The following is an 11,681-nucleotide window of genomic DNA, read 5'->3' on the forward strand; positions in this document are numbered from 1 at the left end:
TTCCTCCTTCCTCTCTCCTCTCTCACCCCTCCTCCCTCTTTATCTCCAGGTGTTACAGTACCCTATCACTGCGGTCATCGAGGTGAAGGATCAGCTCATTGATTGGGCGTCTCGCGCCGGCGTCCAATGGCTGAGCACGGTGATCCCCACGCACCACGTCAACGCGCTCATCTTCTTCTTCATCATCAGTAATCTGACTGTTGACCTGTTTGCCTTCTTCATCCCACTCCTCGTCTTCTACCTCTCCTTCATCTCCATGGTGATCTGCACGCTACGCATCTTCCAGAGCAGCAAGGTACAGCTCAGCTAACATTACCCTCTCCTCAAACTAACATTACCCTCTCCTTTCCTTAAAACTAACATTACCCTCTCCTCTCCTCAAACTAACATTACCCTCTCCTTTCCTTAAAACTAACATTCTCCTCTCCTCAAACTAACATTACCCTCTCCTCTCCTCAAACTAACATTACCCTCTCCTCTCCTCAAACTAACATTACCCTCTCCCTTCCTTAAAACTAACATTACCCTCTCCTTTCCTTAAAACTAACATTACCCTCTCCTCTTCTCTCCTCAAACTAACATTACCCTCTCCTCTCCTTTCCTTAAACTAACATTACCCTCTCCTTTCCTTAAACTAACATTACCCTCTCCTCTCCTTAAACTAACATTACCCTCTCCTCAAACTAACATTACCCTCTCCTCTCCTCAAACTAACATTACCCTCTCCTCTCCTCAAACTAACATTACCCTCTACGTTCCTTAAACTAACATTACCCTCTCCTTTCCTCTCCTCAAACTAACATTACCCTCTCCTCTCCTCAAACTAACATTACCCTATCCTCTCCTCAAACTAACATTACCCTCTTCTCTCCTCAAACTAACATTACCCTCTCCTCTCCTCAAACTAACATGACCTTCTCCTCAAACTAACATTACCCTCTCCTCTCCTCAAACTAACATTACCTTCTCCTTAAACTAACATTACCCTCTCCTCTCCTCAAACTAACATTACCATCTCCTCTCCTCAAACTAACATTACCCTCTCCTCTCCTCAAACTAACATTACCCTCTCCTCAAACTAACATGACCCTCTCCTCTCCTCAAACTAACATTACCCTCTCCTCAAACTAACATTACCCTCTCCTCAAACTAACATTACATCTCCTCTCCTCAAACTAACATTACCCTCTCCTCTCCTCAAACTAACATTACCCTCTCCTCTCCTCAAACTAACATTACCCTCTCCTCTCCTCAAACTAACATTACCCTCTCCTCTCATCAAACTAACATTACCCTCTCATCAAACTAACATCACCCTCTCCTCGAACTAACATTACCATCTCATCTCATCAAACTAACATTACCCTCTCCTCAAGCTAGCATTACCCTCTCCTCAAACTAACATTACCCTCTCCTCAAACTAACATTACCCTCTCCTCAAACTAACATTACCCTCTCCTCTCCTCAAACTAACATTACCCTCTCCTCAAACTAACATTACCCTCTCCTCTCCTCAAACTAACATTACCCTCTCATCTCCTTAAAACTAACATTACCCTCTCCTCTCCTTAAAACTAACATTACCCTCTCCTCCCCTCTCCTCTCCTCAAACTAACATTACCCTCTCCTTTCCTTAAACTAACATTACCCTCTCCTCTCCTTTCCTTAAAACTAACATTACCCTCTCCTTTCCTTAAACTAACATTACCCTCTCCTCAAACTAACATTACCCTCTCCTCTCCTCAAACTAACATTACCCTCTCCTCCCCTCTTCTCTCCTCAAACTAACATTACCCTCTCCTTTCCTCAAACTAACATTACCCTCTCCTCAAACTAACATTACCCTCTCCTCTCCTCAAACTAACATTACACTCTCCTCTCCTCTTCTCTCCTCAAACTAACATTACCCTCTCCTCTCCTCAAACTAACATTACCCTCTCCTCTCCTCAAACTAACATTACCCTCTCCTCTCCTCAAACTAACATTACCCTCTCCTCTCCTCAAACTAACATGACCCTCTCCTTTCCTTAAAACTAACATTACCCTCTCCTTTCCTTAAAACTAACATTACTCTTCTCTCATCTTCTTCTTTGTCTTCCTCCTTTTCCTCCTCCTCCTCTCCAGGCGTGGGAGAACTTCAGTGCCCTAACAACCCTGCTGACCAGGTTTGAGCCTGGCCTGGACGTGGAGCAAGCAGAGTCTAACACTCTCCTCTCCTCCTCTTCCTCCTCCTCTCCTCCTCTTCCTCACCCTCCTCCTCCTCCTCTCCAGGCGTGGGAGAACTTCAGTGCCCTAACAATCCTGCTGACCTGGTTTGAGCCTGGCCTGGACATGGAGCAAGCAGAGTCTAACACTCTCCTCTCCTCTCCTCTCCTCTCCTCTCCTCTCCTCTCCTCTCCTCTCCTCTCCTCTCCTCTCCTCTCCTCTCCTCTCCTCTCCTCTCCTCTCCTCTCCTCTCCTCTCCTCTCCTCTTCCTCTTCCTCTTCCTCTCCCTCCTCCTCCTCCTCCTCTCCAGGCGTGGGAGAACTTCAGTGCCCTAACAACCCTGCTGACCAGGTTTGAGCCTGGCCTGGACGTGGAGCAAGCAGAGTCTAACTTCGGCTGGAACAATCTAGAACCCTACCTCTACTTCCTGATATCGGTGTTCTTCATCGTCTTCTCCTTCCCCGTCGCTGATAAAGGTGTGTGTGTGTGTGTGTGTGTGTGTGTGTGTGTAGTGTGTCTATAAGAGGCTAACCAGTGTGTCTGTGTTATAGGATGGATCCCCTGCTCGGAGCTGTCCACGGTAGCCATCTTGTTCACTGTGGTCAGCTACAAGAGCCTGAGTCCTTCGGGCGCCACCTACGCCAAACGGGCGCTCATCACTGAGGTCAGACACAGGCCAAACGGCACCCTAATCCCTATATAGTGCACTACTTTAGACCAGAGCCCTATGGCACCATATTCCCTATATAGTGCACTACTTTAGACCAGAGCCCTATGGCACCATATTCCCTATATAGTGCACTACTTTAGACCAGAGCCCTATGGCACCATATTCCCTATATAGTGCACTAGTTTAGACCAGAGCCCTATGGCACCTTATTCCCTATATAGTGTACTACTTTAGACCAGAGCCCTATTCCCTATATAGTGCACCACTTTAGACCAGAGCCCTATGGCACCCTACTCCCTATATAGTGCACTACTTTAGACCAGAGACCTGTAGCACCCTATTCCCTATATAGTGCACTACTTTAGACCAGAGCCCTATTCCCTATATAGTGCACTACTTTAGACCAGAGACCATATATATTATAACACATATTACTGCTGGTCCTATGTCCGGTTCTGTCTGTAGGTGGCAACGTCTTTGTGTTCCCTGACCAGTCTCCTGCCCCAGAGTGCTGTTCTGCTGAGGATGCTGAGCCACACCTTCACCACCCTGCCCCTAGGGGATTCAGTGGTGATGAAGATTAGTCTGCCCTGCCTGCTAGACCTCTACCTCTACTTCCTGTTCTTCAGGTCAGTATCTCTAACTCTACTTCCTGTTCTTCAGGTCAGTTTCTCTAACTCTACTTCCTGTTCTTCAGGTCAGTACCTCTACCTCTACTTCCTGTTCTTCAGGTCAGTACCTCTACCTCTACTTCCTGTTCTACAGGTCAGTACCTCTACCTCTACTTCCTGTTCTACAGGTCAGTACCTCTACTTCCTGTTCTACAGGTCAGTTCCTCTACCTCTACTTCCTGTTCTTCAGGTCAGTACCTCTACCTCTACTTCCTGTTCTTCAGGTCAGTACCTCTACCTCTACTGCCTGTTCTTCAGGTCAGTACCTCTACCTCTACTGCCTGTTCTTCAGGTCAGTACCTCTACCTCTACTTCCTGTTCTTCAGCCGAGCACAATGGAATATGGCGTTAGTTATCCTAGCGGCTGGACTCTTGGTCCATCAACCAAAAGGTATCTGGATCGAATCCCTGAGCTGACGACAAGTTGAAAAATCTGTTGATGTGTCCTTGAGCAAGGCATCCCTACTTGCTCCTGGAAGTCTCTCTGGATGTCTGCTAAGTGGAAAATAGATAAATGGAATCACATCTGATGTGTGTTCGACAAGGGCAAGGTTTGTGAACGTTCACATGCCATGTAAGCTTTCTACTCCATATAGGAAGAGTAGCGAAGTCATTTTCAGTTAGAATGTTGTCGCTGAAAAGCCTAAGTCATCCAGGCATAAATATGCTGTTTGCCACTTCATCGTAACATGTTGGTTTCTCATCCCCCCCTCTCCTCTCCTCTCCTCCCCACCCCCTCCCCTCCTCTCCTCACCACCCATCCCTCTTCCTCCTCTCCTCTCCTCACTACCCCTCCCTCTTCCTCCTCTCCTCTCCTTTCCTCACCACCCCTACCCCCCCTTCACCCCTCTCCTCACCACCCCTACTCCCCCCTTCCCCCTCTCTCCTCCTCTCCTCACCACCCCTACTCCCCCCTTCACCCCTCTCCTCACCACCCCTACTCCCCTCTCCTCTCCTCCTCCCCCTCCCTCCCTCCCTCCCTCCCTCCCTCCCTCCCTCCCTCCCTCCCTCCCTCCCTCCCTCCCTCCCTCCCTCCCTCCCTCCTCCCTCTCCTCTCCTCCTCCCCTCCCTCTCCCCCCCCCTCCCTCTCTTCTCCTCCCTCCCCCTCTCCCTCCTCCCTCTCCTCCCCCAGTATGGCTAGGCAGCGTGGTTTCCGTGGGACCTACTGTTTCCTGGTCCCCTACTTGGTCTGCTTCCTGTGGTGTGAGTTCTCTGTGGTGCTGCTCCAAAACTCTTCCCCCGTGGGACTCATCCGGACCTGCGTTGGCTACTTCCTGTTCCTGTTTGCCTTGCCCGTGCTGGCCGTGGGGCTGGCCGCCATGGTCCTCATCCAGCTGGTCAAATGGTTCCTGGAGCTGGAGCTCACCAAGGTGATGATTGGTCGGCAGTTTTAAAGAGACATACACGCAGTACATACAGTTTTAAAAACACGATGGGGATTGTTTCTGTTGTTTCTGTCCCAATACCATAACTTTATTGTCCATTCGCATTTGTTTCATTTAGTGAGGTCAGTTAACAAAATACACAAATCAACACACTGTAATACCACTATAATACCACTATAATGACACTATAATACCACTATAATACCACTATAATGCCACGATAATTCCACTATAATACCACTATAATACCACTATGATACCACTACAATGCCACTATAATACCACTATAATACCACTATGATACCACTATAATACCACTATAATGCCACTATAATGCCACTATAATACCACTAATACCACTATAATACCACTATAATGCCAATATAATACCACTAATACCACTATAATACCACGATAATGCCACTGTCACTATAATACCACTATAATACCACTATGATACCACTATAATACCACTATAATACCACTATAATACCACTATAATACCACTATAATGCCCCTATAATGCCACTATAATACCACTATGATACCACTATTATACCTATATAATGCAACTATAATACCACACCACTATAAACCACTGTCACTATAACACCACTATAATGCCACTATGATACCACTATAATACCACTATGTCACTATAATACCACTATAATACCACTATGTCACTATGATACCACTATAATACCACTATAATGCCCCTATAATACCACTATAATACCACTATGTCACTATAACACCACTATAATGTCCACATTGCGTTGGGTCAATACATTTTTGTTCTGTCAGATGATTGTGACTCTGGCCGTGTGTGCGGTGCCGGTGACACTGAGGCTGTGGACGCGCTTCGGCCTGTCTCTCATGGATGTGTTCCACTCCATGTCGCAACGCGGCGCCGTCAAGCTCATCCTGTGCTGCGTCACCATGGTGATGCTGTTCTTCTGGATGTACGTGTACCACTCTGAGGGACTGCAGGTAAAGAGGAAAGGAAGGGACTTTGGGATGGTAACTGGGGCTGTACTTGGCTTTGTACTGGGTGGGATGGTAACTGGGGCTGTACTTGGCTTTGTACTGGGTGGGATGGTAACTGGGGCTGTACTTGGCTTTGTACTGGGTGGGATGGTAACTGGGGCTGTACTTGGCTTTGTACTGGGTGGGATGGTAACTGGGGCTGTACTTGGCTTTGTACTGGGTGGGATGGTAACTGGGGCTGTACTTGGCTTTGTACTGGAAAGTGTGTAGAAATGCACTCCACTGATTTAAAAACGTATTAGGGCTTTACTTTTATTTAATCTTTAGTTGTATTGAATGAAATGCAACGTTGATGTTTAGGGGTATAACTCTACGTTGACCTGGAGACAGTACGGGCAGCTGTGTGGTCCTCCTGCCTGGAAGGTGAAAGGTGTGGCTCAGACACAGATCTTCTGTACACACCTGGACGGACACCAGGTACAACACTTAAACACTCTGACACCAGGTACACTCTGACACCAGGTACACTCTGACACCAGGTACACTCTGACACCAGGTGCATAACTTAAACACTGACACCAGGTACACTCTGACACCAGGTACATTCTGACACCAGGTACATTCTGACACCAGGTACACTGACACCAGGTACATAACTTAAACACTCTGACACCAGGTACACTCTGACACCAGGTACACTCTGACACCAGGTACACTCTGACACCAGGTACACTCTGACACCAGTTGCATAACTTAAACACTCTGACACCAGGTACACTCTGACACCAGGTACACTCTGACACCAGGTACACTCTGACACCAGGTACACTCTGACACCAGGAACATCACTTAAACATTCTGACACCAGCTATACTGTATGTAAAGAGAATATTGTGCCATTTTCAAAAAAACTTTTTTTTAAACATTTTTTAAATAATTTCCAGGTGACGTGGACCGGGAGGTTCAGGCAGGTGCGTGTAGCGGAAACTGAGAACGGAGCCCAGTCCGTCATCAACCTGCTGCCGGTGTTCATGGGAGATTGGTTACGCTGTCTTTACGGAGAGACCTATCCTAAATGTGACCCGCTGCGGAACAACTCTACCAACACCTCCACATCCTCAACGGCCAACTCCAACACCCCCGACGCCACGGCAACCGTCGCTAATGCTAACCTCACCGCCGCCGACTACGCCAACGCCACAGTGCTTGGCGTTGCCGTGCCGACGGCCGTCCTCCTCCGGCAGCAGGAAGAGGAGGAGCTGTGTGTGATTAAGGCTTTGGCCAAACACACGTGTCACGTGAAGCGATACGACAGCTATGTGTTGGAGGTAAGAGATACAGGAAACGTTTACATTTTTTAGCCTGGCTTTTACATTTACATTTTTAGTCATTTAACAGACGCTCTTCTCCGGAGCGACTTACAGTATTGAGTGTATTTTTTTCCCCGTCCTTTTTCATACTGGTCCCCACCGGGAATCGAACTCACTTCCTGGTGTTGCAAGCGCCATGTTCTACCTGCTGGGCCCCATGGGACAGGGACCTTTAATCAGTAATAGTTGTAGATATACTCTGTTATACCTGCTGGGCCCCACGGGACCAGTAATAGTTGTAGAAATACTCTGTTATACCTGCTGGGCCCCACGGGACCAGTAATAGTTGTAGAAATACTCTGTTATACCTGCTGGGCCCCACGGGACCAGTAATAGTTGTAGAAATACTCTGTTCTACCCTCTGGGCCCCAAGGGACCAGTAATAGTTGTAGATATACTCTGTTATACCTGCTGGGCCCCACGGGACCAGGGCCTTTAATCAGTAATAGTTGTAGATATACTCTGTTCTACCCGCTAGGCCCCACGGGACCGGGGCCTTTAATCAGTAATAGTTAGTAACTTTAGTAATTTAGTTGTAGATATACTCTGTTCTACCCTCTGGGCCCCACGGGACCGGGGCCTTTAATCAGTAATAGTTAGTAACTTTAGTAATTTAGTTGTAGATATACTCTGTTCTACCCTCTGGGCCCCACGGGACCGGGGCCTTTATTCAGTAATAGTTAGTAACTTTAGTAATTTAGTTGTAGATATACTCTGTTCTACCCTCTGGGCCCCACGGGACCGGGGCCTTTATTCAGTAATAGTTAGTAACTTTAGTAATTTAGTTGTAGATATACTCTGTTCTACCCTCTGGGCCCCACGGGACCGGGGCCTTTAATCAGTAATAGTTAGTAACTTTAGTAATTTAGTTGTAGATATACTCTGTTCTACCCTCTGGGCCCCACGGGACCGGGGCCTTTATTCAGTAATAGTTAGTAACTTTAGTAATTTAGTTGTAGATATACTCTGTTCTACCCTCTGGGCCCCACGGGACCGGGGCCTTTATTCAGTAATAGTTAGTAACTTTAGTAATTTAGTTGTAGATATACTCTGTTCTACCCTCTGGGCCCCACGGGACCGGGGCCTTTAATCAGTAATAGTTAGTAACTTTAGTAATTTAGTTGTAGATATACTCTGTTCTACCCTCTGGGCCCCACGGGACCGGGGCCTTTATTCAGTAATAGTTAGTAACTTTAGTAATTTAGTTGTAGATATACTCTGTTCTACCCTCTGGGCCCCACGGGACCGGGGCCTTTATTCAGTAATAGTTAGTAACTTTAGTAATTTAGTTGTAGATATACTCTGTTCTACCCTCTGGGCCCCACGGGACCGGGGCCTTTATTCAGTAATAGTTAGTAACTTTAGTAATTTAGTTGTAGATATACTCTGTTCTACCCTCTGGGCCCCACGGGACCGGGGCCTTTATTCAGTAATAGTTAGTAACTTTAGTAATTTATTTATCCACTTGTACTTTTTTTTCATTTTATTGTTTTAATGTAAAGTGTGATTTAAAAAAATATATTTTTATGTACTATAATCAAAGTTTGATTTGATTTGAGGTGGGCGTGGGGATGCCCGAGGAAGACGGGGTTCCAGAGGACCGGGCCAGAGACATCAAACTGGTGGCCAGTCATGAGTTCAGACAGGTAAACCCTGTTTCTTTAGGAACACAGAACCCTGTTCTAACAAGGATCATTATTACCCTGTTCTAACGATGATCATTATTACCCTGTTCTAACGAGGATCATTATTACCCTGTTCTAACGAGGATCATTATTACCCTGTTCTAACGAGGATCATTATTACCCTGTTCTAACGAGGATCATTATTAACCTGTTCTAACAAGGATCATTATTACCCTGTTCTAACGAGGATCATTATTACCCTGTTCTAACGAGGATCATTATTACCCTGTTCTAACGAGGATCATTATTACCCTGTTCTAACGATGATCATTATTACCCTGTTCTAACGAGGATCATTATTAACCTGTTCTAACGAGGATCATTATTACCCTGTTCTAACGAGGATCATTATTACCCTGTTCTAACGAGGATCATTATTACCCTGTCCTAACGATGATCATTATTACCCTGTTCTAACGATGATCATTATTACCCTGTTCTAACGAGGATCATTATTACCCTGTTCTAACGAGGATCATTATTACCCTGTTCTAACGAGGATCATTATTACCCTGTTCTAACGAGGATCATTATTACCCTGTTCTAACGAGGATCATTATTACCCTGTTCTAACGATGATCATTATTAACCTGTTCTAACAAGGATCATTATTACCCTTTTGCTGTTGGTGTTGTCCAAAGCCATGTATTGACAGAGTTTGGCCTTTTCATAGTGCACAAACCTCACTGTCTTTACAGTCTAAATGCACGACTCTGTTGTTATCCCTCTGTTCTCATTAAATAACTTTACTTTAAAATGATTAATAACCTATTAAAAAACTGGGGTCTCCCGAATGTAAAATGTATGCATGCATTTAATAAAAGGCCAAAATTATTATCCTAAATGATGAAGCTGTTGGTGTTGTCTAGGTGTTGCTGCTATTATGATTATCCTAAATGATGAAGCTGTTGGTGGTGTCTAGGTGCTGCTGCTATTATGATGATCCTAAATGATGAAGCTGTTGGTGTTGTCTAGGTGTTGCTGCTATTATGATTATCCTAAATGATGAAGCTGTTGGTGTTGTCTAGGTGTTGCTGCTATTATGATTATCCTAAATGATGAAGCTGTTGGTGTTGTCTAGGTGTTGCTGCTATTATGATTATCCTAAATGATGAAGCTGTTGGTGTTGTCTAGGTGTTGCTGCTATTATGATTATCCTAAATGATGAAGCTGTTGGTGGTGTCTAGGTGTTGCTGCTATTATGATTATCCTAAATGATGAAGCTGTTGGTGGTGTCTAGGTGTTGCTGCTATTATGATTATCCTAAATGATGAAGCTGTTGGTGTTGTCTAGGTGTTGCTGCTATTATGATTATCCTAAATGATGAAGCTGTTGGTGTTGTCTAGGTGTTGCTGCTATTATGATGATCCTAAATGATGACGCTGTTGGTGTTGTCTAGGTGTTGCTGCTATTATGATGATCCTAAATGATGAAGCTGTTGGTGTTGTCTAGGTGTTGCTGCGCCTGCAGCCCGGCAGCCTGGTGGAGTTCAGCACTACGTTGGAGGGTCGTCTGGGGGGCCAGGTCCCGTCCTTCGAGCTGAAGGCCATCTACTGTCTGGACTGTGACTCCTCCCTTCTGACCGCTGCCGGACAGGTAACATATAGTCCCATTTAGCAGATAATTCTATCCGGAGACACTTAGTTGTGCTCGCATACATTTTACACATGGGAGGCCCCGGGAATCGAACCCAATATCCTAGCTTTTGCAAGCTCCTACCAACTGCCTTACAGAGGACCATGTGTCTGTACTTTCCTCTCTGCAGGTGAAGATCGAGAGAGACTGGAGACGGACCACACTCAACTCCGTCAAGTTCGCGTTCGACTTCTTCTTCTCTCCCTTCCTCTCGGCACGTATCGACGTGTGACAGGACGAGAAAGGAGAGAGATGTTGTGACGGATTTCAATTCAGTACAACTTTATTTTTGCCCTGGAATGTTTTAATGTGTACAATAGTTTGTCTTGGACCTTGTCTCCCCCTCTCCTCCCCTTCCTGTCCTAAAGGCTCAACGTGTGACCAACTAGTGGTGGAAGAGACAGTGGCAGCCATTTTTCAAAATGGACTCTGGGGGGGAAAAGATAGGAAATGGATGAATGAAGGAATTCAATTCAATACAACTTCATTTGTAGAGCAAATTGGTGATTAAAGGGATGGGTTGATGGACAGATGGACGGAGGTGTGAAAAGGGGCGTGTCTCTGGTTGGAACACCCGAAGGGAACGGTTGCTACAGTTACACACAGTTGCTGCTGATCTCTTCTGGAAGCCATTTTGTAATTATTATTTTTTTCCAAGAGGTGGCTCGTTACCACGGCAACAACTTCTACTCAGTCACCGGATACATTCACTGCACTGTCTTACAACTGGTCATTTTTTTTTCATGGGGTGGCTCGTTACCACGGCAACGAACTGCGGGCAAGCGTTTTTTTTACGACGGGAATGGATGGTTGGGTCAGATTGTATCTAATCGGGCAGAAACACCCGGAGAGCTGAAATCAAACGAAGAAGTGGGTCATCTGTAAACTGCATTAACCTGAATGTATTTCCACTGGAGCTGTCGTTTCTCAGTGGGAAACGGTTCACAAATAGCCAGAGTGGTCTTTTTAAAACGGGGATAACTGAAGGAAGACCCCAGGGAATCATGGTGAATTGAAGATTTCAGAGGAACAGCCTTTTCAAATATAGTATTATGAGTTGTGTATTTAAC

General features: G+C 45.8%; 1 protein-coding gene across 1 annotated transcript in view; it reads left to right on the forward strand.

Moving 5' to 3' along the window:
• LOC116371279 (wolframin-like) overlaps positions 1–11,337 on the forward strand; it is a 24,469-nt gene extending 13,132 nt beyond the window's left edge. Inside the window, exons 7-17 of the mRNA XM_031820139.1 lie at positions 50–295; positions 2,516–2,681; positions 2,757–2,869; positions 3,341–3,504; positions 4,679–4,916; positions 5,739–5,924; positions 6,282–6,398; positions 6,866–7,249; positions 8,851–8,937; positions 10,429–10,572; positions 10,742–11,337. Coding sequence (XP_031675999.1) covers positions 50–295; positions 2,516–2,681; positions 2,757–2,869; positions 3,341–3,504; positions 4,679–4,916; positions 5,739–5,924; positions 6,282–6,398; positions 6,866–7,249; positions 8,851–8,937; positions 10,429–10,572; positions 10,742–10,843 — 1,947 coding nt within the window. The 3' untranslated portion in view covers positions 10,844–11,337. The remainder of the gene's footprint in view (positions 1–49; positions 296–2,515; positions 2,682–2,756; positions 2,870–3,340; positions 3,505–4,678; positions 4,917–5,738; positions 5,925–6,281; positions 6,399–6,865; positions 7,250–8,850; positions 8,938–10,428; positions 10,573–10,741) is intronic.
• The last annotated feature ends 344 nt before the right edge of the window (positions 11,338–11,681 follow it).

The sequence above is a fragment of the Oncorhynchus kisutch genome, unplaced genomic scaffold (assembly GCF_002021735.2).
Source record: "Oncorhynchus kisutch isolate 150728-3 unplaced genomic scaffold, Okis_V2 scaffold3069, whole genome shotgun sequence".
Lineage (NCBI taxonomy): Eukaryota > Metazoa > Chordata > Actinopteri > Salmoniformes > Salmonidae > Oncorhynchus > Oncorhynchus kisutch.